Genomic DNA, 26485 nt, shown 5'->3' on the forward strand with positions numbered 1-26485 from the left:
AAGAGACAAGATCTTATCCCTTGTGTCGAGAAGAGCTCAAAGTGTGGCAGTGGTTGATGTCAGGGAAGTCCAGTGTTATAGCAGACACGCTGAGCAGGTGCATTCTTCTACCTCACAAGTGGTGTCTGAACAAGAATATGATTGAAATTATTTTTTGTGAATGAGGTCAGCCTTGCTGCCATGTTTTTGCTTTTCCCCAAACAACAAATGCAGCAGCTACTTTGCCCTAATCCCCCAAAAGGGGAAATCACTGAGGGATGCTCTACTTCATGATTGCCTGCCCAGTCAACTTTATGCCTATCCACCAATCCCATTAATTCTGAAATTCCTACAGAAAGCTGTCATGATGAAGAGCAAAGTCATCCTCATTGCACCTTACTGGCCTCGACAAATTTGATTCCCCTTCCTTTGGCCTCACTTTCTTCACCAACCTTGGATTCTGGATCCAACTGCAGACCTCCTGTCTCACCTGACAGGCATGATTCATCCAGACATATCAAACCTTAGGCTGATGACCTGGCTTCTCCAATTCCATCAATAGCCAGACAACCTATGCTTTCTTCCTCTGTCCAACATGTATCTTTATCTTCCCATAAATCTTCAAGTACGTGAGCTCTGTTCAATTAAATGGAAAATATTTGTGTACTGGGCACATCAGAATCTGGTTGAACCTTTTTCAGCTCCGATACACAACATCCTTGAGTCTTTGACCCTACTTTTTAAACAAGGAGCTAGTTCCTCAACCATTAAAGTTCATTTAACAGCTGTACCGTACTTTCACACTGGATTTGAGGGTTCCTCAGTAGCCTGTCATAAGTTGTGTAGAGCTTTCATGTGAGGCACTCAACCTTCTTTTAAGGATCCTACTCCTCCATGAGACTTTAGTCTGGTACTGCAAGCGCTTATTCATTTCCCCTTTGAAGGAGCAGCTAAATGTGACTTTAAAATATCTTTGTTGGAAATGTTTTTTTCTAGTAGCCATTATATCTGCTAGATGAATTTCAGAAATTTAAGCATTGTCTTCAAAATCTCCCTACTTGATTTTCCACAGGGATAGAGTTACATTGCGAACTAATGCATCCTTTCTTAAGGTGGTGTCAGATTCCAATATTAATCAGTCCATTAATTTGCCAGTATTCTTCCCCAAATTTAATGAAAGTGAATACATGTTAAATGTTTTGGATGTTCACAGACAGTTATGTTTTTACCTGCAAAGGACAAAAGACATAAGAAAAACAGATGAGTTTGTTTCCTTTGCAGACTTGAAATTGGGTAAACCAGTTGTCAAAGTAATTTTAACCAGATGGCTAACTAATTGCATCTCATTTATATAAAAAAAGGGGTATTACCGTACCACAACTGGTACAAGCTCATTCAACTAGATCCATGGCAACGTCTTCAGTTTTCCTGTCCAGAGCATCTATGGATGACATTTGTGCACTTGATACTTGGGTTACTTGCCATACCTTTGTAATTCATTATAAATTGGATCTGGTCTCCAGAGGGAGAGCATAATTTGGCTCATATGTGCTCAGGAATATCCTTCCTTATAGTCCACCCAGGATTTTAGGTAGCTGGGGACTTTGTCCCATCAGTTGAGGATTGAATGAAAATTGACATCATCAGATAACGAAATTATGTACTTACCATAACGTTCCATCTCTGTTGTCCATTTTCATTCTTCCTCAACTTCCCGCCCACCAACCCTCATCTTTTCTATTTACAAACTTCTGGAAGAATGAGTTTTTTAAGGGACATCACTGTCCTTTATATTTAGCTCCAGGTAGTCTTTTTCTCTATTGAGCGCATGCAATTTTACATCTCCTTTATCTATGCATAGTAAATATTTTCTTTCTGGTAAAAATCTGCAAACAAAATCTGAGGGAACCGAGGGTTGGTGCATTATGGGTAAGGGAGAGGCTCAAGAGTTTCTTAGTTGCCTGGAGCTTTAGCAGTGACCATGTCAGATCGGAGGATCGGATCCGAATCCATGAGTTGAGGAAGAATGAAAATGGAGAACACAGATGGAACGTTGTGGTAAGTACATAAATTCTTTTTCAGTCCCCCATTCAAAAGTACAATACAAGCTACTGTTCCAGTCCTGGACCCTTTTGTATGAAGTCCTTCAAACAATTTCAACTGGAAAAAATAGAAGAAACAGTGGCAATGGAATTCAAAGAAAAAGGTGGTGGAGCTCAGGCAGAAACACAGGCTAAGAAAAATTATCTACAGTCTTTCCTGTCCCCATCCTGGCCAGCCAGTCAGTCTTGCAGGAACTCTTATTTCCCTCTGCATGGACTAGGAAAAATCTGAGATTTTTATTTTGCTGTATCAGAGACACTATATATGGAACAGACTGTATTCATTTTATGAAGACAAATAAACAAGTGCACTGATATTCCACTGCAAGAACTGTTAATTGAAAGGGCACACTGTGTGTATGCCCCAGATATGGCCATGAGAAAGCAGCCAAGGCCTTTGTTAGTAAAGATGCAAACCTACCAGCAGAGTGTTGATCCTGACAAAACTGTGACAAAGGGCAAAGCATTAAAAACTGGAGACAATAGAGGGTTTTTGGAAAATGATTACTCATTGTACACCAGGCAGAAGAGAAATTTATTCTAATAATCAGGGAATGTCGAGAGGCAGGTGTGAGATTCAAGCTGCAGTATCCAGCTGTCTTCTCGATATTTTATTTCCTGGAGGATCAATGTTGTTTTTTGATGCAGAACAGGCTAAGGATGAAATGCAAAAGTTTGTCCATCAAAAAATGAGCCATAAAGCAGAAGGGGACCGTGCTTCTCATTCTTCTGATGATAAAGCACACAGAGAGACTTTGGAACATTAGAAAGGATTTTGCTGGCAAAGGAAAATGCTCGAGAGACAGAGGAAAGCACAGGAGTTGATCAGAAGAATCAGGACTACTTTGAAATTGAACTGAAATCTGGAGTTAGGAAATGGAGATGGACAGGAACAAGATCAGCAACATGGAAATTAGTGAATAAATGTGAGACTACAAATCAGTCACATTTGTGAAATACAGCTGTATATGAATAAATGGAAAGAGTGGGCTTCGACTTTGTTAAACTTGTGACAAACTGTAAAACATTTGCCTTTCTTCATGTCATTAATGTTTGAATGGTCTCTGAGGGGAGAGGAAGCAGAAGGAAAAAGGTACCTATAAGTTAACATTTTCTTTTCTATGGAACCAATATTTTTCTTGTATGGGATGACTTTCTTCATTTTTGGTTTTAAGAAATGTAGGTATTACAGTGCAAAAAGAAAAGAAAAGCTTAAAAGCATGTTTAAGTTAATAGACTGAAATCTTGCATTATTGAGGTGGAGATGGGGATAAAAGTACACAGATCATAATATATGCAGAGCTGATGTGTTTTCTCTTACTTTTGCATATGTGAATTTCTAGATTAATATCCTTGGCTTAATCTATTAACAAAATTTTAAGTTGATCGCTAAATATATTGAACAGTTTTCTTTTACCAGTAAATGTTTCACTTTGTCTGTCAAGCAGCACTAGAGGACTAGATTTTCCTTTTTTCCTTACATTTTCTTGGAGGCAAGCTAATAATATGACAATAAAATACAGACCACTGGTTTCTTCAAGGATAAAAGTTAATGTTTTCTAAAAGTATGCAAGTAGTTGGGAAGGGGGAATAAAGATAAAAAAAGAACAGATACCAATTAGTGTAAGTAGAGGCATGGGCAATAAAACTCATCTTAATGTGGATAACCTCATTTTCAAGTTAGTTGGTACTTGTGTTAGCAGCTGTCTTTTTTTTTGAGGGTTTTTATTAAAACAAAAAGTCTTGTAAAATGTGACATAGGTTCTAGTGTTAAGAAAAGAAAAAAAGTACAGAGGCTTAACCTGCCAAACATTAATGGGTGTATGCATCACAAAAGCTAGAAATAAACTTTAAAAAAGCTGCCCGATGTAATAGGTGGGAATAATGGCTTCTTACTATAATGGTGACACATTCCATATTGCCTTGGAATGTGAATGCTCTCACAGTTATAGACAGAAAGGAAAGAACACGTAATTATATTAAGAAATGCAGAGTGCAAATACCAGTGACACAGGAAATTGATGCTTGTGAATTTAATAAAGGAAGGATTTTAGGATGGATATTCTGCAGAATTTCAGAGACAGAGGAAAAGAGGAGTACTTGTATTAATTGCCAGAGAAGCTCCAGTAGAGATAGAAGATGGAAGAAAAGGTAATAATGGCAGATTTATAGCAGCAGTAATTGGCTACCGGCAAGGGATGAGAATTATGCTGGCACATATTTATATTCCATCTAAAATTATGTTGGAGCTTAAAAAAATTTGGGAAAAATAATCCGTTTTCAGCAGGGAATATTACGTATAGATGGGGAGTGGAATTTGTTTTGAAGCAAGGCTGTATATAGGGGGTCCAGAGGGGAAAATAGAACAGAGTAGATTTTTATGCCAAGTATTTTCATAAATTTCTTCAGAAGATGTGAGTTCAGTAATAGGAACTTGGAGAGAGTTTACATACTATTCCACAAGGTACAATAACTGAGCTAGACTTGACAGAAATTATATTTCACAGAAACACGTGCATTTGAGAACTTTGAGACACATCCAATTACTATTTTAGACCGTGCATCAGTAATTACCTAAATAAAAATGCAGGGTAATGCAGTAAAGATGAGACACTGGTGCTTCCCCACCTATCTGTTAGTGGAAATTATGTGGACATTGCTTGGGAAGATAGAAAGTACTCCAGAAGTTAAGGCTAGTGAATAGGATAAAAAGAAAGTGACTTTTTTTTTTTTAAAATGGGGTAGAAATAAAATATAAAGATATTTGGTTATGCAGTAATAAGAATTATTTTGAGGAGTTGACAAAGGTTAACGTATTACAAAATATGGGGAATCTCACAGAACAAGAGAAGGTGCAATTGCAGAGTGCTAAAGAGAAAATAAGGGAGTTCCTGGAAAATATGGATGAGTTTAGAAAGATCACTGTTAAGCATCTAATTTTTTGATAAGTCCAGAGCACAAAAGCTTTTGGCACAAGAATTTAGGCAACAGAAAGGATAAAAGGTTGTTGCCAAAGTCAGGGAGCTTATAACGAAAATAAATAAATAAACAGAGATCCTGTAGAGGTATTACAGATATTTTAGAAATTTTACAAAAATTTGTATAAAGTAGAGAAGTGGCGAAATCGAGAAAAAAAAGCACAAATTGAAATATTTATGGAAGATTTCAATATGCTAAGGTTAGATGTAGATGTGTCTCGACAACTAATGTTAAAACAGGAGGAGATGAGATAAAAATGGTAATTTATAACCACTCTGCAGGAAAGTCTCTGGGAATATATGGTGTTCTGGTGGAAGTTTAGGGGGAAGAGAGATAAAGATCTGGAAGGTTTTGTTTAACAGTGTTTTAAAAGGAGGAGAGGCACCAACACAGAAAAGACTCATCTGACCCAGCTTCATATAGATCCATTTCAATTTTAAACCATTGTTTATAAAATGTTTGTCTGTAATTAAAGGAATGACAACGATGATGCCAAAATTGATAGAAATGGATCAGAGTGGTTTTATGAAGTGGAAGCAAACATTTGACAAGATTAATAGAACAGTGATGATCCAGAGGGATGTAGAGTGTAAGAAAATACCCGTTATTGGTGGGTTGTGATGCAGAGAAGACATTCTATAGAGTAAGAAGGGATTTTTTTAGTTGGGCAATAGAAGTATTTGCATGTCCTGATAACAATAAGGTTAATTAGAAAAATATATGTGAGATCAGAGGCAAAAATCAAAGTGGGAGGGGTCCTCTTTGATAAATTGTTTATAAACCGAGGAGCCAGGCAGGGCTGTCCTCTTTCTCCTTTATTTGCATTATATTTTTAGAATGATTGGTCAAGAAGATAAGGGACTCAGAAATTCATTTTTTTTTTGCTAGATATAAAAGTGAAGATAAACAAATGCTATAGCTATAAATTATGTACCCAGATTTTAAATATCCCTTTAAATCTTAATCCTCCTGGTTCTGCTGGGAAGTTCATCATACCCCAGTTGACTCTTGCTCTCCTCCACTCTCAAATAAAATCCTTCGACTGTTTAATTGCAGTCAGCAACATCTCCTCTGGTTGATAATTTGAAACGGTTTAGCAGTGGACATGATAAAATGAAGCATTTAGGAATATGGATTAAAAAATAATTCCATTATTACTGCTAAGAATATGTGAGAAGTGACCAAACAAAGACTCAGTTTTTGTATCATCTTTTGTTTAAACTGGAGGCTCTTGCCAGTGGATATCAAGATACAAGCAGTAAATATTTTTTGTCCCTTTAGTTTTGTACAGAAGTCAGGCATGTTTTTATCAGCCAGACGAGAAGTTGTGGATAGCAAGTAACAGAGTTGAAGGAGTTTATTTGGGATGGGAGGAGGGCAAGAGTCATCTGGGGTAGGTTTGTCTTCCCAGCAGAACAAGGAGGTTTAGAATTACCTGATTCAAAGGGATATTTCCGAGCTGCACATTTAAGGCTCTTGATACATAACACAAGCCGAAAGCTACACTTCAAAGTGGAAGGGAATGCTAATGAAGCAGGGGCGTAATTTAAGAAATAAGGAAAGAATGGGATTTTGGACACAGATCCTTAAAGAGAATAACGACAGTCATACAGAATATGAGCTAAGAGACGAGCTGCTTAACTTAATAGCGATAGACATATTAAGTTCAATGAAAGAAATGGACTGCAGAAGATCAATAAAACCCGAAAAGTTATGTTTGATAAAAGAAATGAACACAGTAATTAGGACTGTACATAGAGATCCATGTGATATAACAGAAGTAAACAGGATGTATTACTGTGCAGCTAAATTGATAACTGATACAGTTCTACCATAAGAACACAGGGTAGTAAGGGAGAGAAAGGGGGAGAACTCGAGTACCACCATGGAAGTATCGAATAGAAAAAAAAACTATAAGGCAATTAAGACAAGAAGTGTCACTGTTAGAGGAGTATAGAAGAGGGAACAGATCAACAAAAATACTCTGAAAGATAGACATGATAAAAGCAATGCACAATATTATAATGGATCAAGATCTATCATGCAATATCGTAAATAAACTAAAAATATCAGCACAGGCAGAAAACTTTGGAAGATATGCAGATAAATATAAACAAAAGGTACAAAATAAGCAATTTAATGATGACCCCAACAGTTTTATAGAGAATTGGGAAACAAAGTAAAAGGAATTGAAAGACTGCCTCAAAAATAAGAAATAGATACATTTTGGAGAATTATTTATGAATATACTGTGGAACGCAACAAAGATGCTAAATGGATTGAAAAATTAAAAGAAAGTGTAAGAAGTTTAAAGGTACAGGATATGAAATGGGATGAAGTAACAGCCAGAAAGATTGAAACAAAGTTAAAAAAAAGCTTCCAACTGGAAACCCCAGGCCTAGATGCAGTACCTAACTTTTGGTTAAAAGTATTAACATCTTTGCCTGAAGGTTTAGCCAAGAGTAAGAACTATTTATATGTGCACCCCGAACAGACACCAACCTGTCTAATAACAGGTAAACAATGCTCCTACTTAAGAATGAACCTGCAAGCTACCCTAAAAATTATAGATCAATAAACATGCCTTCCGACGACGTATAAAGCTGTACACGGGAATTGATGCTGACAAGGTCTGTAGTTATTTAGAAGAAAACTCAATCATGGCAGTAGAACAAAAGGGCAATAAAAGAAGTCATATGGAACAAAGAATTATTTGTTAAGTAAAGTCATAGTGGAGAACTGTAAAAAGGGGAAGAATTTAAGTATGGCATGGATTGACTACAAAAAACATTTGAAAGTATCCCACATTCATGGATAAAAGAGTGCTTAAAACTGTATAAGATGCAACCTACACTGATCGACTACATTGCAGTGACCATGAAACAGTGGAAGACCACTTTGCAATTAAGCCATGATAAAGTACAAGTTATTATTCCAGTGATAAAAATTCAAAGGGGGATATTCAAGGGTGACTCTGTCACTGCTGCTATTCTGCCTTCCCATTAACCCATTATGCTGTTTACTTGACAGCTTAGGCCATGGCTATAATTTGGCTCCTAGAAAACAACAAAGTGTAAAGACTTCTCACCTTCTCTTTGTTGATGATTTAAAATTGTATAGCTCATCAAATGAGGAACTGAAAGCACAATTACAGGCTGTCAAAACTTTTTCAGATGATATAAGAATGTCATTTGGTTTTGATAAATGTGCAGAAGCAACCTTTAATGCAGGAAAACATCAGTTTCGAACAAGAATGTGATATAAAAGAACTTGAGCAAGAGGGAGTGTATAAATATTTGGGAGCGGATGAAGTATTAACAAACATGAACAAATGCAAATAAAACTTAGTAAGGAATACTTTAGAAGACTTAAATTAATCCTGAAAACAGCGTTGACATCTAGGAACAAAATCCAAGCTATAAACCAATTTGCCCTTCCTGTCCTAACTTACAGTTTTGGAGTGATTGACTGACCCCAAAACGTGTTGGATAGATTAGATAGGAAAACAAGAGGGATGCTTCATGCTCACCAAATGATTTATAAAAATCAGTGTATTCCAAGATTATATTCCCCGTTCCGACGGAGGGATGGGCCTTCTTGAAATTGATTACATGTATAGATCTGCAGTTGTGGGACTCCACACATATCTGCTGATCTCACAAGACCCAAATGTAGTGAAGTTATGAAACATAAGGAAAATAAATCTAAGATGACTTCTCTTCTTAATCTAGCAGAAACATCAATCAGGAATGGAAGTCAAACCAGAAGTAGATATAAGTCAGGCAGCAATTGAATGTGCCAAAAACAAAAGAAAGCATATAAGGTGAAGGACCAGATGAGAAGGCAAGAAATGTGGAAAATTCATAAATATAGTTCCAAGTATAGAAAACTTCTGGAAAAACCTCATGTTGATCAGGAATGAACACAGGAATTGTTAAGGAGAGGCAAATTTAAACCAAGTGATGAAAGGTTAATATTGAGGGCCCAAGATAGTCGTCTAAGTACACGCTGGTTTACAAAGTTCATTGAACATGTGGGAAAAACAGACACATTTAGGTTTTGTAAAACTGAATTAGAAACAGTCACTCACCTCATTGCTGGTTATGATAATACTAATGGCAGAAGGACTGTATACTGAAATGCATGGTAATGTGGCAAGACTGTTGCACTGGGGATTGTGCAAACATTATGGTATTGAAGTGGCTGAAAAGCGCTGGAAACATGAGCTGTAAAGCATCGTAGAAAATGAAGTCTACATCACATGGGATCATCCATTACCAACAGTTCCAAATATAGATGCTAGAGAACCAGATATAGTGGTCCAAGAAAAGAAGACAAAAGTAGCATTGATCATAAAAATTGCCATACCCAGTGACTACAGTGTCCTGCATACAGAGAGGCACAAAGTCATAAAATATCAGGATTTGCAAGCAGGAGCGAGAGCAATGTGGAAGAAAGATACCCAGATTGTTCCAATAGTAGTAGGAGCAGCAGGTCTTATAAAAAGGAGTCTACAATCATACTTAGATATGTTACCAGTACATGTAACTGTGTATGAATTGCAGAAGGAGTCATTACTGGGCACATTGCGGGTGCTACACAGAGCACTTTTGGCTGACATCAAAGAGTGAAACAATACTGATTTCATGAACTTTAATCGTACTTTGACTTAGGAATGGGGGCCATTCCTGTCATGGTATTAGAAACCCAAAAGATTTGGAGAAATTAAAAAAAATTATTCATAAGGTAGCAGAAAGTATACAACGAACTAAGCCAACATGGGAATGGTGAAAGGAGATTCTGCCAATAGGAATGGCTACATCTCTTTCCTGTTTTCTGTCCTTTGTGTTTCTGGTGAATGTGGATCTCAAAGACTCAGTTATCAAATTCTTATGTACAGAGACTTAAGATTCCATTTAAGGTTTTCTTTCTTTGGTTTGCATTTTTAACCCTTTGTCTCTTTCCACAGCTCCAAGGATTTTAACAAAAATGTCTAGCACCTGTAATTGCTTTTTTTGCAGGCTACTGGATGTTCACATTTTTCCCTTCTTAGACAATCGCCTTTTCTTTGCAGACTCCCTTCCCATAATCTGAGCTTTCATTTCGATTTGGAGAAGTCATCTCAAACTACTCTCCGAGTGGCACTTCTGAGTTATTTTCTGGACACTTCTCAAATGATGGCTTATCTGCCACCAGGAAGGGATATTTTTTTAACATCCAGTTCTTGCAGTTTTCTCATCAATATTGACTACAGTAAGAGAGTATTTTATGATTTTGAGGTACATTGCTTCACTATCGTGATGATTACACTAGCTAGATTAAACATGAGGAACTACAGTGAATTTCCCAAGATAGTATGAAGTTAACATTAGCATCCTCTGTCTTTTCCAAACCCAATCCCAAAGTATGCCAGGAAGAAAATGTCATGGTGGGCAGAGCAGACCATACTGAATATAGGAGTTCCAATATTCCCTTCTCAGTCTGTCATCACGGATGCATCAGATTTTGCATGAGGAACAGTTACCAAGTGGTTCAAAGTTCAGGGAGTTTGGAGCCATCATGTCAAGAAAAAGCATATGAATACCATAAATGCATAGACGATACTCAACCACGTGTGGACTCTATGACCTGTGTTAGTTATAAGAGACTACACCACTGTGATGTGGTGTATAAACAAACCAGGGTTCCAGGTCTTTACCCCACTATGCAGACTATCTGTGATAGCCTGGAAAGTTGAAATTCATAATAATTCCTCTCTTTAGGCTACATAATCCTGTTAGAGCAGTTCACGATGGCAGGCAACTTGAGCAGATCCAGGACAGACACCCACAAAAGGAAGCTGCATCCTGAGTCTTCCAAGATATTATCCATCTGTTGGCAATTCTCCAGATAGATCTGTTTACCTCCATTCACAACAGACAGTTAAAAAAATTCTGCTCCAGGCCATGTTCCAGGAAGGCGGGAAGACCAATGCCTGTCTGGACGTCAGGGCATAAAAAGGCTGTCCTTCGACACCATCTTCAGTTCTTTCTAGCCATGCAGTCCGATGCACTACACATGTCTCCATGTCTGCCTTTAGACCCACCCCATTCTTTATACCAAGTGAAACAGTTCTGGAAAGGGCTATTGCATATCCTTCCACCTCAAAAACAGGTGGCTCCTTCTAGGAATCCCCAGTATGCATTAAAAAACTCACCTTCCTACCACTTGAACTAGATCATCAAGCTATTAAAAGTTTTTAACATTGAAAACTGTTTTACTCTGTGATCTGACTTAGGCTGGATGAGTATCTGAGCTGCAAGCTTTGATGGTGAATCGGCCCTTCCTCATTTTTCATAAGGACTAATCCTTTCTTCATTTACACCTAAAGTGGTTTCATAATTTACTTTGAATCAGTGTGTTCTTGTGTTCTTCCAGTAACCTAAAAATGGGGGAGAGAGGACAACATAGACACTACATTGATAGAATAAAAGACTTTAGCGCTTCAGATCAGCTGTTCATCTCTCTTGATGGGGAAAAAAAGGATAACGAGTGTCAAAACAGACATTTTCTAATTGGTTATCCCATTCCATCCATTTTTGTTACTCCCACCATGTTAAGTCCTTTCCTTAGAAGGCTAAAGCTTACTCTACTAGAGTTCTGGCTACTTCTTTTTGGAAGGGGGTGGACTCTAGAGCTAGAAGCAGCAACTTGGTCTTCTATTCATACCGTCATCAAACATTACAAGATTGACTGGGCCAGGGCAGGATTTGCTAATTTAGTTTTTCAAGGGCATTTAGATTCTGACCTTTATTGGTAGTCGTGCCATAGCTGTGTGCTACTGCAAGAGTGATAATAAACATATATAGTACAGTTGTGCAAGTAAACTTAGTAGATGGTTGAATAGATCACTGTTGCAGTAATTTAGCCCTCAATCCAACTCCCTAGTCTTTCTGTGGTGCATTTCTTCCTTTCTGGATATAACCTTTTTGTCCAGAGGGTGTTTCCCTTTATCTCCCATCTCTTTTTTTTCTTAGGAGATGAAGACATTTACTTTTTTGCATCCTGGCCAAGTTGCTTCAATTTGAAAGTCTCTTTTGTGCAGAGAGGCAAGAAAGCTCTGAATTATGGCACCTGCAAGCACAGCCATGAGCTTCTTTTGACATAGTGTATGTGGAAGGCCCCCCAAAACATACACTGTATGTTTATTGATTCTTGCAAGGATGTGACCCATGTAGCTATATGCTACTGCAGCTCTGCTGTTATGGTAAATTTACTTAACAGAAGTTTAATTTCTCTTCCTTAAGTGCTTTGTCTGATAAGAATTGTCGAACTCTACAGACATCATTAAATAAGTTTCCAGATTTATATTTTTTGTCGTTTTTGAACATTTCTCTGACTCTTCAGCATCCCAGCTGGCAGATGCTGAAGTACAGTCTCATATAGCCACAACCCTGCTAACCCTTCCCAGTCCTCTTGTCTTTTATATTGCTTCTACATTCCCAACCTCAGTCCACCTGTCTCAGTTTGAACTTGTTGTCTAGGGTTAAAAAAGCAGTCTGTCTCTGAAGAGCCACATTAGGTAACAAAATATTTGTTGCCCAGAGTGCCTTCAGCTGGGATACTGTCCCCCATGAAGTTGGAAGTGCATATGTAGTCTGTTGCAGTTTAAGCACAAGCTAATCAAATGTTTACACAGTAGTTGTATTTCTATATTTTCTTTATGCAGCTTTGCAGGCACCTTTTCTCAGTCACCTCTGTCTCCAGTCATGTGTTTGCCATGAGTCATCAGCTCTGGGGTTTGTATAGTGTCTGCTAGGGTATGTGTGTCAAACTCCATGCGCTTATGTTTTTTCATGGCTGTACTCTCCATATGTTTTCATCTTTAGTTTATTAAAATATATACCCACACACTGCACATTTACTGTAATCATTTACAACACCTTTTAACTCAGTTTCAGTGCTTCCTCTTTTTCGGTCCAGTCTCTAATGGCTGTATTTGTTTTTGTGTACTAGCTACTTACCCTTAGGAAAAACAGATTACTTTTCAAATGGTGAAATGCAAATCCAATTAACTTAATGTAAACATTGGTTTAGTATATGCAGTGCTTTTTGTTTCTTATAAAGACAACCATTTTATTTTATGTTTTTACTTGGAAACTTTTAATTCTGAGTTTTGTGTTTTTTTAACCCTTCTAGCTTTTGCTGTTTGTGTCATTGCCTGCTTCTTGGGAATGAATATGCTGAACTAGTGTAGAGTATTGAATGATAGTTTTGTTTATTGCATATCGAACTTGTATTCAGCACTTCATTGCCTTTAGTCCAGATCATGGACAAAATAAGTTATTGTTTTTATCTGTTCACCCACCTTGTATAAAAATAACAATAGATAATTAAAGTTATTTTCTAAACCCTACAGAATGTCATTCCTGCTGAGGTATCACTAGTTTGTGTGTTGAAGCCAGATGAATTCTGGGATAAGAAGGTTACACATTTCTGTTTCTGGAAGGAGAAAGACCGACTGGGTTTTGAGGTATGTGTTACTCATATGTAATGCTCACGTCTGCCATTTGCAAACTGTACATCTTCATTTCCTGTACAAGCACATCCAGTTAAGTCACTTGATACGAAGGATCTACATTTGTTTTGAAAAACATTAATAACCAAATGGTATGTGAAAGCGAAATTTGAAGAGGATAAGCACATAAAGCACCTTTCCTAGCCTCTCTGTTAACCTTCTGTGCGTTGTGTTATGTTTGTGGTGGAAACCTGACTTTGTGAAGTAAGAGTTTTGCAGTTGTTGCTGTGTTGCCTGGCATTCCATGATTTGAAATAGCACATCTGTATGAAACGTCAGAATGATGCTTTCTGTTTTTGCTGTCTGTTTTATGGTATGAAATTAAAGCATTCTAGTTAAGAAATGTGACTTGCATTTATTCAGTTTCGCACATGTTTTTCTGCCACTTCGGCTGTCATGCTAGAATCTTTTTCCAGCAGTGCAGACATGTAATAAAAACATTCTGATTCTGTATAACATAATGTGCAGATGTGTTGAGTAATGGAAGCATCATTTACTGTACAGGTGACACACTTCAGGCATGACTTAAGTGACTAAGATTCTCAGTTATTGATTGCTTTTGAAGGCAGACAGAGTTAACTGAAGCAGCTTGCTACAGCAGCACAAAATATTTTTGTACATCTGTTTCTGTGACTTAAGTGAACTGCTGCCTCACTGATCCTTGTCCCGATATTCTTGGGCTGCAAGGGCCAGGGAGAACCCAGTAAACAAAATCGCCACTGATTCTAAAGACAACCACAAAGCATTCTATAGCTATGTCAAGAATCTCAGTGGCAACACTCAGATCTGCTCTGAGTTACAGCACAATGGCAGTAAATATACAGACCCAACTGATATTGCCAACATCCTGGCAGATAGGTTCAGTGCTAACTTTACCCCCCTCTCACCCCCTAAAGAGCCCATCTCTATACTGGAAGAATGCAGAGTTCCTGTAATCACAGCTGCACAGGTAAAAAACACACTCTCCAAAGCCAAGAACACAGCATCCATGGGTCCAGACAAACATCCCAGGCTGTGTTCTATACGAACTACAGAACAAACTGGCTCCCCACCTAAGTACCATGTTCAATCATAGCCTCACCTCAGGCTTTGTGCCTGCTGAATGGTGCACAGTGACGATTATCCCACTCCACAAGGGGGGAGCCACCACGGACCCCGGGAACTACCGCCCCATTAGCCTGACAAGTCTGGTCTGCAAAGCCATGGAACGTATCATCATGGAACTTATAAACAAAGACATTGGTAATCTCCAAACTCTGGACCCCACACAGTTCGGGTTTGTAAAAGGCAAATCTTGTCTCCTAAACCTGATAGACTTTTTTTGAAGCAGTCACCAAAGCCGTAGACAAGGGTAAGGTGGTTCACACAGCCTATCTAGATTTTGCCAAGGCTTTCGACACCATCCCCCACTCTGGAATTATAGATAAACTCACTAAACTCGGTATAAATCCCTATGTCACAAGATGGGTTGCCAACTGGCTCTCTGACAGAACCCATACTGTGAAAGTAGCAGACTCCAAATCCGACTTCAGACCAGTGACAAGTGGAATACCACAAGGTTCAGTCCTGGGTCCTCTCCTGTTTGGTATCTACTTTTCTGAAGTACAGGCTAACACAGAAGGTCTTTGGCTAACAAAGTTCGCAGATGACTACAAACTAGGAGCCATAATCGAAACTCCTAACGATGTGGACATCCTACAAAAGGGCCTCACTGAGACAGATGCCTGGTGTCAAAGCCATGGCCTCAAGCTCAATGCCAAAAAGTGCATTGTCATCCCCTTTGGTAAAAACTCTGTACCCATGAACTACTACATAGGCGGTATACTTAACACCAAAAGTGTGATAAGAGACCTTGGGACACAGGTGGACAGTAGTCTCTCCTTTGATAATCACATTGCCACAGTAGTCAGGAAATCCTTCTACATGGCACACCTCATCACAAAAGGTTTTTCATCCAGAAAAAGAGGTCACTGTTCCCCTCTACTCACCACTGATTAGACCCATTATAGAGTACAACACCCCTTTTGGTATCTACCTCAGAAGACATCTACAACAGCTGGAAAGGCCGCAGAAATACCTCACAAAGAGGATTACTGGCCTCAAACAGATGCCCTTTGCAGACCGTCTCAAAAAACTCCAGCTTTACTCCGTCGCATATTGCCTACTCAGAGGTGATCTCTGCCTAACATACAAAGCTATGTCAAACCGAGAGCTGTTGGACATGCTCCAGTTAAAGAAATACCAGTCCCTCCGAGCTACATGCTCTAGGGACCTAAACTTTGTCACCACAATAAACAGAACATGCCGGAAGGATAGATTCCTCTCCCAGAGACTTCCCATACTCTGGAATAAACTACCTATCTATATCAAACAAAGCTCCTCATTAGCACTCTTCAAGAAAAATCTTGATGATTGGATGGGAAATAGGAAATTCACCCCCGGGATCACCTCTGTGGCTCTGCTCGACAGTGGCACAGGAAAATAATTTTCTTGGGTGGCAAAAGCCAGGGTACCTTTTTGGCTCGTCTTGTATAGACCCCAGGGCTGATAGCGTAGTACCTACCTATGTATGAGCAGATTGGAGTGCCACTCATTGTGTTTACTTTAGGAAGTGAAGTGGTGGGGAAAGTGTATAAATACCAGATAGACGGTGATCAGAGGTCAGGACTGAATCCTGGAGTTGTGAAACAGGAACCTTAACCACAGAAACACTGTGGTACAGTTAATTTACATTCTTCAAGATGGGAAAAGCAGCATTCAAGTCTGTGTTCTCCAGGCTTAGATTCATAGACTGCTTCTAAACTAATGACCCGGGGTGGGGGACTCTCTAAATCTAGTTAAGTTTTCCAGAAAGAAAAATGGTGCCTTGCATCTAAGTAGGACACTGAGGGCCAGGCATTTATAAGCTCAGTGATCTGCAAGCTTAGTCAGCCATAAAACTTCAGCATTTGCTTCCATTTCAGAGAAATAGACGCCAAAAAGGATCAGGCCCAGTACTGAGCCCTGGGGGACATCACTACTGACTGGCCTCTTGGAAGAGGTGGCCTCATCTCTTTTGACCTCCTGGGTCCTATCAGTGAGCTAGTTGGCCATCCAGTGGGTATAAAAGGGTTTTTACCTAAATTAATGAGCCTGTCTGTAATGCCTGAGTGGGGTATTGTATCAGAAACCTTGTCCAGGTCGAGGTAAGCTGTGTGTACAGCTTACCTTCATCCAGTGCTTTGTTGACCATGTCAAAAAAGTCCACCAGATTTAGTAGGCATGACCTTCCTTTAACAAAGCTGAAATGTGATGTGTCCAGCGTTTGCAGGTTACCTATGTCCTCATTTATCATGTCCATGATGATTCTTTCCATGACCTTACATATGAGGTTGGTAAGACATACAGGCCTTTAGTTAAATGGGTCAGTGGTTGGGCCTTCTTTTTGCAGGGAAATGACAGTAGCCATCTTCCATTCTTTGGGGAGAAAATCTGTCCAAAGGCTGCAGTTGAAAAGTGATTCAAGTGGACTAGAAGAGGTCATGTTTCATGCTATTTATTAAACATCCCGGGCCCATCAGTTCAGTGTTTTTTGCCTTGGAAAGTGCATTAATGACATGTTCTCTAGTCAAGGTTAAGTGGATTATGTTATGTGGTGTTTTCTTTGGGCTGGGGGGGGGGGGTCTTGAGGCAGGGATCTGAGCTGAGCCTATCGGCCAAAATGTTGGCATTGGCCTCTGGTTCAGTGTGGGTGATGCCATTTACAGGAAGTTCTGCACATTGTTGTGCATCTCCTTTGAAATTACGGACATAGATATTGAAAGCTTTGTGGATGTTCATCGTGTTTCACTGTTGCAGTCATTACAATTGGGTTATCCTGCTGGCAGGCTACCCGCACTCGGCCTGAATTCCAAAGTCCTGGTCCGGCATCGGTTGCTGTCACCTCCTCCCTGACGTCAGTGCGCCAGGGGTATAAAAGATGCAGCCGACGCCATTTTCTTCAGTTTTTCTTGCCGCGCGGTGCCCGAAGCAAAAGCAGTTCGCAAGTGCTGGTCGGCCGACTCCTGAGATTTTTCAAGTTCAAATTTCCGATCCGAAGTCTTCATTAAAGCTAAGTACCCCATTGGGGAAACTTTTTTCTTGCTCCAGACCAATGTCAGAAAAAGTTAATAATTGTATTTCTTGTGGAAAGCAAATTCCTCATAAGGATTTTCATTCTTACTGTATTCCTTGCCTAGGCCCTGACCACGACGTTACTAGTTGTCGGTTTTGTGCTAGATTTAACCAACGCACTATTAAGCGTCGGTTCAGTTTTGCATTTCATTACTTTGGCAGAAGATTTAATTATATAATGCCGTCGGAATAGCCGACTACCGGAGTTTATAAAAAGTGCAAAGAAAAGGACAGGCATCCGAGGTCCAAAACCAATGAGGCTTCTGCTAGGCCAGTCGCTAGTTCTCAGTGAGGTGCTTTCGCAGCCCCTGACGCCCGCTACCTCAGAGCCACAGACTGCTTCCGACTCTCACGCAGAGACGACTAGGCCGCTGGATACTCAAGGTATTGGACCCTCGGAAACTATTCCCTCAGATGGGTCCAGAGCCGCTGAGCAGGCATCGGCTTCTGAGGGTGTTTTCAGGCCTACACAGTTATATGTGAAAACGACTTCAGCTTCAAAGGTAAAGACTAAAGCACCTCTAAAGACAAAGAAACTAGTACAACATTCCCCTGGACAGGCCGCCATGCCTAAAAAACAGATGCTTAAAATGGCCTAAGAACTAATTACTTTGATCAGGGGTTCCCATCCCCCTCCTGATAAGAGGCCTAGGCAAGAGACAGAATATGAATCTTCAGATCAGGTTTCCATTTCCTCTAATTCCTCTTCTGAACAGGAATACTCTCTTCCTCCCTATGAGGATTCTGATGCTGAAGAATCTATCCCTTCAGCCTCTCCTCCTGAGGATTATTCTTTTGGGGAGACCCTGCATACTTCCACTGGGAGAGCCAAGATTACTCAGAATCTAAGAAAAGGCTCAGAGATTTCCTTTTACTACCTATTCCTCCTGTTTTAGACATTGTAGATGATGTATTTTCAGAGTCCGGTCTGTCTCCTGACTCTTTACCACCAGCAGCTGTTAAGCCAGACAGATACTACAGGGTTCCTGATTCACATAAATTTCTTTAAAAAAAACCTGCTGCTGACCCAGAAACAATCTCTCAGGGTCCGAAAGGGATCAAGGCTTCCACTGCAGAAAACCCTATCCCCTCTGATAGGGATTCAAGGGCCCTGGACAGATGGGGGAAAAAGATTTACACTTCTGCTACCTTGGCCGTAAGGGCTTTAAATTGTCAGTTTCATATGCTTAAATATCAGCAATACCTTATGTCACTGCTTAAACAGAAAATGTTGACAAATTCTGAATGTGCAGAAAACAAAGAAATGCAGGATTTATTGCATGCAGCTGAACAAGTGGGAAAGCATACTTTGCAGTGTGGTTTTGATTCTCTGGAGGCCTCCTGCAGGGCTGCTGTTACGGGTTCTGTCATTAGGAGGCATGCTTGGTTAAAGGAACAGAATCTGCCTGATCATGTTAAAGCAAACTTATTTGATGCTCCATTACAGCATGATACCTTGTTTGGTGTTAAAGCAGAAGAGGTGTTGAAGAAAATGGAGGACAAAGCCAAATCTATGCAAACAGTCAAGGATTTCTTACAGGTACAGCCTCAAAGATTTAGCAGACACTGGCCTACACAGAATTGGTCCTTTCCAGTGTCAGACAGACCACAAAGAGGCAGATACAGATGCCCTAGAGGCAGATCCCAGCCCCAAGGCTCATACAGGTCTAAACAATGGGGTGCTTCTACCTCCAAAAGCGGAGAAGACAAATCACAGCCATACAGAAAACAGTCTCAATGACTTTCCCCTGCCAGCACCAATCACTTATCTTCTGGCAGCTCCTTTAGGGGGAAAACTAGCACTTTTTTCACAAAATTGGCACATGATCACCCAGGACAAATGGGTCTTGAATATAGTGTCACAAGGCTACAGGTTCCACTTTCACACCCTGCCAAGGGCAAACGGTATGCCAGACCTGCCACACAACCAATGGGTAGAGGCACAAAAACAAGTTTCATCCCTCATGGACATGAGGACCATTCAGCGAGTACCACAACAAGAGCAGGGACAAGGATTTTACCCAAGACTGTTCTTGGTGCCCAGAAAGGACAAAGCCTGGAGACCAATACTGGACCTGTCTATTCTAAACACATTTTTGGATATTCCAAAATTCAAAATGTTGACTCTGCAGCAGCTTCTGCCCATGCTGGGCAAGAAGGCTTGGCTTGTGACTTTAGACCTAAAAGAGGCATACCTGCATGTCCCATTCAGACAATCATGCAGAAGATACCTCAGATTTATAGCTGGCTCAATGGACTACCAATTCTCTGCACTGCCCTTTGGCTTATCTACTGCGCCCAGAGTCTTCACAAAATGTCTGGCACCAGTAATTGCATTTTGCAGACAAAGAGGAATACAAATTTATCCTTACTTGGGCGACTGTCTTATTCAAGCAGAGAACAAGGACATTCTACTACAGCATCTGGCATTTGTAAAAAGATTACCAACATGCCTAGGGTACACAGTAAATGAAAATAAATCAAAACTAGTACCCTCTCAATAGATAATATTCATGGGTGCAAGCTTAAATACAACTGCCCAGATGGCTTATCTCACACCAGATAAACAAAGACAACTGACTACTTATTTCAAAATGTTGGCAGCAAAGACCCAGTTATCTGCAAGAAAAATTCTGCAGGCTTTGGGCTTCATGGCATCCTGCATTCTACTAATTCCATATGCAAAACTGCATATGAGGAAGCTACAATGGCATCTAAAAAGTGTTTGGACTCAACATTGCCACAGCCTGGAAAGTGATTTCTCTCATTTCCTGCCTGCAACAGGAGTTTCAATGGTGGGCAAAGGCCTGTCACCAAAATAAGGGACAGCCATTCTCAATACCCCCAGCCAAACCTGTGCCTAAAGACATTAGGCCACATTCAACCAGAGCTGCAGCCTCTTCTGCAGCCTTTCTCAGGGGAGTACCAACCAAAGACATTTTAGAGGCTGCTACTTGGAGTTCAGTGCATACCTTTACAAAACATTACAATTTGCCACTTTACTCTAAATCCAGGGCAGGCTTTGCCACTGCAGTTCTGCAGGGCCTCATAGCCGCCCCTAATGCTATTTAGTTCCATCCTCCTATCCATAGTTTTGGGAATCTACCCAAATGTAATGACTGCAACAGTGAAACACGAAGAACATAGTGCAGTTGTGTACATTTACCATAAATGTAGATGATGTTCATCGTGCATACAGCTGCAGTCATAACAGATGGGGTTCTCCTGCCATCAGGCAGGTCCTCGGTCGGCCGAATTCCAAAGTCTAGGTCCGGCATCGGTTGTCGTCGCTTCTTCCCTGACGTCAGTGTGACAGGGGTATAAAAGAACCAGCTGACGCCATTTTCTTCAGTCTTTCTTGCCGCGCGGTGCCCGAAGCAGAAGCAGTTTGCAAGTGCCGGTCGGCCAGCTCCTGAGATTACGAAAAATTTGGAACCGAAGTCTTCTTAAAAGCTAAGTACCCGTTGAAACTTTTTCTTGCCTCAGACCGATGTCAGACAAAGTTAATAATTGTATTTCTTGTGGGAAGCAAATACCGCACAAGGATTTCCATTCCCTCTGTATACCTTGTTTAGGCCCAGACCAAGACGTCTCGGTCTGTCGCTTTTGTGCTACATTCAACAAATGCACTATTAAGCGTCGGGCGGAGTTCACCCAGTATTATTTTGGGAAAGCATTTAACTATACTATGTCGTCGGATACTCCGACTCCGGTTGTGTCTAAAAAATGCAAAGACAAGGACTGACACTCGAGGTCCACGGCCTCTACCGACACCACGCCAAAGCCGACTACACGTGCTCCGGTTCTCAGCGGGGCGCCTACGCAGCCCCTGATTACCGACGACACATCTTTGGTGGTGTCTCCTGTACCCGAGGTCGCAGGCTCCTCGGCCCACACCCTGACTACAGATACCGAAGCCACTCTTGGCGTTGAAACAGAATGTGGACAGGTCCACCTCCACTCAAGGTGTCTTCAGACCTTCCTCTTCTTTCTCCATCAGGGCTTTCACCAAGTCTAAAGCTACCATGCACCCTAAGAGACCAGCTACACAGGGCCTATCTCCAGGCCCCATGCCTAAGAAACAGATGCTTAAAATGGCTGAGGATTTAATTACTCTAATCAGAGGTTCTCAGCCACCTCTGGACAAAAGACCAAGAGTGGAGGAAGATTCCCCCTCCTCTGATCAGGGCTCCATTATTTCAGAGCACTCTGATTATCAGGAACAGTCTTGCTCCCCTTTTGAAGACTCTGATGCAGAGGAATCTATTCCTTCTGTATCCCCCCCCTGAGGATTACTCATTTGGTGAAACTCTGCATACCTTAAGGGAACACTTCCACTGGGAAGGCCAGGATTATTCAGATTCCAAGAAAAGGCTCAGGGAATTTCTTTTGTTACCCCAGCACAGGCCTTTGGCTATTCCTCCTGTCCTGGACATCCTAGATGATGTTTACTCGGAGGCCTGCCTTAACCCGGACTCTCTTCCTCCAGCTCCAGTTAAGCCTGACAGGTACTACAGGGTTCCTGACTCACACCAATTTCTATACAAAAGCCATGCTGCTGACCTAGAAACCATCTCACAGGGGCCCAAGGGAGTTAAGGCCTCCATTGCCAAAAACCCGTTGCCTTCCGAGAGGGATTCCAGATCCTTAGAAAGGTGGGGAAAAAAGGTATATACCTCGGCTACCTTATCCATGAGGGCCTTAAACTGTCAGTTTCATATGCTAAAATACCAACAGTTTCTGTTATCTCAATTGAAAAGTAAAATGTCACAACCTGAACAACCAGACATGAAGGAGTTGCAGGATTTGATGCATAGTGCAGAACAAGTGGGTAAACATACCTTACAATGTGGTTTTGATGCTCTAGAGGCCTCATGTAGAGCTGCTGTTACAGGCTCAGTCATACGTAGGCATGCCTGGCTCAAGGAACAAGCCTTGCCTGATCATGTCAAAGCTAAATTACTAGACGCCCCTCTTCAAAAGGATGTACTATTTGGGGCAAATGCTGAGGAAGTATTACGGAAAATGGAGGAAAAGGCTAAATCAATGCAAACTGTGAAAGAATTTCTGCAGGTTCAACCCCCACGTTTTAGTAGAAATTGGCCTTCCAAAAACTGGTCCTTTCCTGCCACAGACAGACCCCAAAGAGGCAGATACAGGCGCCCGAGGGGCAGAGGGCAAACTCAAGGCTCGTACAGAGGCAGACAATGGCAAGCTCCTACACAAAGAGGTGGTGAGGACAACTCGCAATCTTTCAGAAAGCAAAACCAATGACTTCCCCTTTGCATGCCAACCAGGTCTCAAATGGCAGCCCCTTAGGAGGAAAGCTGGCACTATTCTCAAAAAATTGGCATATTGTCACAAAGGACAAATGGATCCTGAACATTATAAACAGAGGCTACAAATTCCATTTTCATACCCTTCCAAAATGAAAGGCATGCCAAACCTGCCACACAATCAAAGGGCAGAGGCACAAAAGCAAATTTCAGATCTTATAAACATGAAAGCTATTCAAGAGGTACCTACGCATCGAACAGGGTCAAGGTTTTATTCCAGGCTATTTCTGGTACCAAGGAAGGGAAAAGATTGGAGACCTATTTTGGACCTATCCATCCTAAACACATTTCTACTCGTACCAAAATTCAAGATGCTCACTCTACAGCAACTTCTTCCCATGCTGGGCAAGGAGTCTTGGCTGGTAACATTGGACCTCAAGGAGGCATACCTGCATGTCCCAATCAGACAAAATTGCAGAAGATACCTCAGATTTCTTGCAGGTTCAACCCATTATCAATTCTCTGCATTGCCCTTTGGTGTATCTACTGCGCCCAGAGTACTCACAAAATGCCTGGCATCAGTAATTGCCTACTGCAGACTTCAAGGGATACAAATATACCCTTATTTGGATGACTGCCTAATCCAAGCGGACAGCAAGCACATTCTTTGGAAACATCTGGCTTATGTAATAATGTTATTAAACTCTCTAGGATACACAGTCAACAAAGAGAAATCAAGACTAATACCCTCTCGGAAGATAATTTTCCTGGGTGCCAATTTGGACACAAACACCCAGATGGCCTACCTCACGCCAGAGAAGCAGGGGCAACTAATTCAATATTTCAGAACACTGGCAAATTGCACCAGGCTGACTGCAAGGAAAATCCTGCAGGCTCTGGGATTCATGGCATCTTGCATCTTACTAATCCCATGTGCAAAGCTGCATATGAGAAAACTACAATGGTACCTAAAAACATATGGTCTCAACACAGCCACAGTTTGGAAACAATAATACCACTAATTCCATGTCTGCAAAAGGAATTTCTGTGGTGAGCTCAAGCATGCCAAACAAACACAGGTCTTCCATTCAGCAAGCCTCAAGCAAATCAAGTCATCACAACAGATGCCTCGGACTACGCCTGGGGGGCGCACATGACAGACCGGTGCATTCAGGGCAAATGGACCCAAACAAAAAAGCACCTTCAAATCAATCAAAAAGAAATGCTAGCAGTGATAAATGCTATTACAGCTTTCAAGGACCTTCTACAACCAGGTCAGCTATTGATAAGAACAGACAACACCACAGTTATGTGGTACATAAACAAGCAGGGAGGAACACATTCTTATCCCTTATGCTGACTGGCCATATCACTTTGGAACATGGCCATGGACTTACAAATGGAACTACAAGCACAGTACTTGCCAGGCAAGGAAAACACACTGGCAGACAACCTAAGCAGGAATATGACAGATCCACATGAATGGAAGTTGCATCCAAAAGTTTTTACAGAAATAATTCAAGAATGGGGAAGGCCAGACATAGATCTCTTTGCTTCCCACAAAAATCATCAATTTGCAAAATTCTGCTCAAGGATCTTCCATCCAAAGGCCTGGAGAGTGGACGCTCTCTCTTTCAGTTGGACATCAATGACAGTTTATGCCTTCCCACCTCTTCCTCTGTTGCCCAAAGTCCTGTTGAAGACCAGAGCAGACAGGCCACAGATGATCCTCATTGCTCCGGACTGGCCAAGGCAACACTGGTACCCACTCCTGAGGAGCCTGACGCATTCCCCACCATGGACCCTGCCTCTAATGCCTCTTCTTCTGACTCAGCACAGCTTCAAAACTCTTCACAGTCAGCTGAAAACACTCAATCTAGCCGCATGGAAGATTCCTTAGCATCGCAGCAGGCCCTGCTCTCCAAGGAGGTGCAGGATGTCATTTTGGAGGCCAGAAGGCCATCAACTAGAAAAGCTTACTCTGCAAAATGGAAACGTTTTTGTGTTTGGAATGAGAAAAAGGGCCAGTGCCCTGGAAGACTGAATTTACCTCAAATACTACAATATTTGGCTGAACTGCTTAAGCAGTGGACTTTCGTTCTCCTCCATCAAAATTCATGCCTCAGCCATTTCTGCAAAATACAACACTGATCCACCTTTATTCTCTCACCCTCTATTAAGACAGTTCCTCAGAGGGGCTAAGAATTTAAGACCTCCAAGGAAACAACCAATACCTGCTTGGGATCTTAATTTCATTTTGGAAAAACTGACTTTGCCTCCTTTTGAACCAGCTGCCTCATCAGATTTACAATATTTGTCCTGGAAAACAGCTTTCCTTCTGGCTATCACTTCAGCTCGAAGAGTTTCAGAACTACAGGCTCTTATGGCTGTCCAGCCTTTTATCATCTTCCATCAGGACAGAGTTTCATTACGTACCAACCCGTCCTTTATGCCTAAAGTGGTATCCAAGGTAGCTTTAAATCAGGCCATACATTTACCTACTTTTTATCCTAATCCTCAAAACAAAGGGGAGAGATTACTGCATTCCTTGGACATCCACAGACAACTGCGTTATTATTTGGACAGAACGAAACCTTTCAGAAAATCAGAACAGCTTTTTGTGGCCTATGCGGTAGGAGTTCAAGGAAAGTCAGTATCCAAACAGTCAATCTCAAAATGGATAGCCCACTGCATACGCTTTTGCTATTCCTTTCATGGCAAAACTGTACCTACAGGCATTAGAACTCATTCTACCAGGGCCATAGCCATCTCTGCAACCTTCCTCAGAGGAGTTCCTACCAAGGATATTTTAGAAGCAGCCACTTGGAGTTCTATGCATACCTTCTCTAGGCACTACAACCTACCATTATACTCCAAATCTAGAGCAGGCTTTGCCACTGCAGTCTTGCAGGGCATTTTGGCTCCTCCTAGCTCCACCTAGTGCCTACCACCCCTTTCTTAGCTTTGGGATTCTACCCATCTGTTATGACTGCAGCTGTATGCACGATGAACATAGTACAGTTTTGTACCTACCATAAATGTAGATGTTAGAGTGCTAATACAGCTGCAGTCCAGGTTTCCTCCCTCCTTCCCTCTAGGGTCTTCTTTTATGGTGTATTTGCTTGCAACTACTGGTCTTTGATTATATTGCATTGCATTATTACATAATTTTATGTATTGCCTTCCTTCTGGGGGCACCTGACATCTGGGGCAAGAAAAACTGAAGAAAATGGCATCGGATGGTTCTTTTATACCCCTGTCACACTGACATCAGGGAAGAAGCGACGACAACCGACGCTGGACCTAGACTTTGGAATTCGGCCGACCGAGGACCCGCCTGACGGCAGGAGAACCCCATCTGTTATGACTGCAGCTGTATTAGCACTCAAACATCTACATTTATGGTAGGTACAAAACTGTACTTTCGAGTGTATTCACTG

At 41.1% G+C, this 26485-nt stretch overlaps 1 protein-coding gene across 1 annotated transcript in view; it reads left to right on the plus strand.

Moving 5' to 3' along the window:
• The window catches only part of SESTD1 (SEC14 and spectrin domain containing 1), a 1957182-nt gene that overhangs the window by 805722 nt on the left and 1124975 nt on the right, over positions 1–26485 (plus strand). The window contains exon 6 of the mRNA XM_044075265.1: positions 13459–13572. Within this exon, the coding sequence (XP_043931200.1) occupies positions 13459–13572 (114 nt within the window). The remainder of the gene's footprint in view (positions 1–13458; positions 13573–26485) is intronic.

The sequence above is a fragment of the Protopterus annectens genome, chromosome 6.part0 (genome assembly GCF_019279795.1).
Source record: "Protopterus annectens isolate FY-2018-M chromosome 6.part0, PAN1.0, whole genome shotgun sequence".
NCBI lineage: Eukaryota > Metazoa > Chordata > Ceratodontiformes > Protopteridae > Protopterus > Protopterus annectens.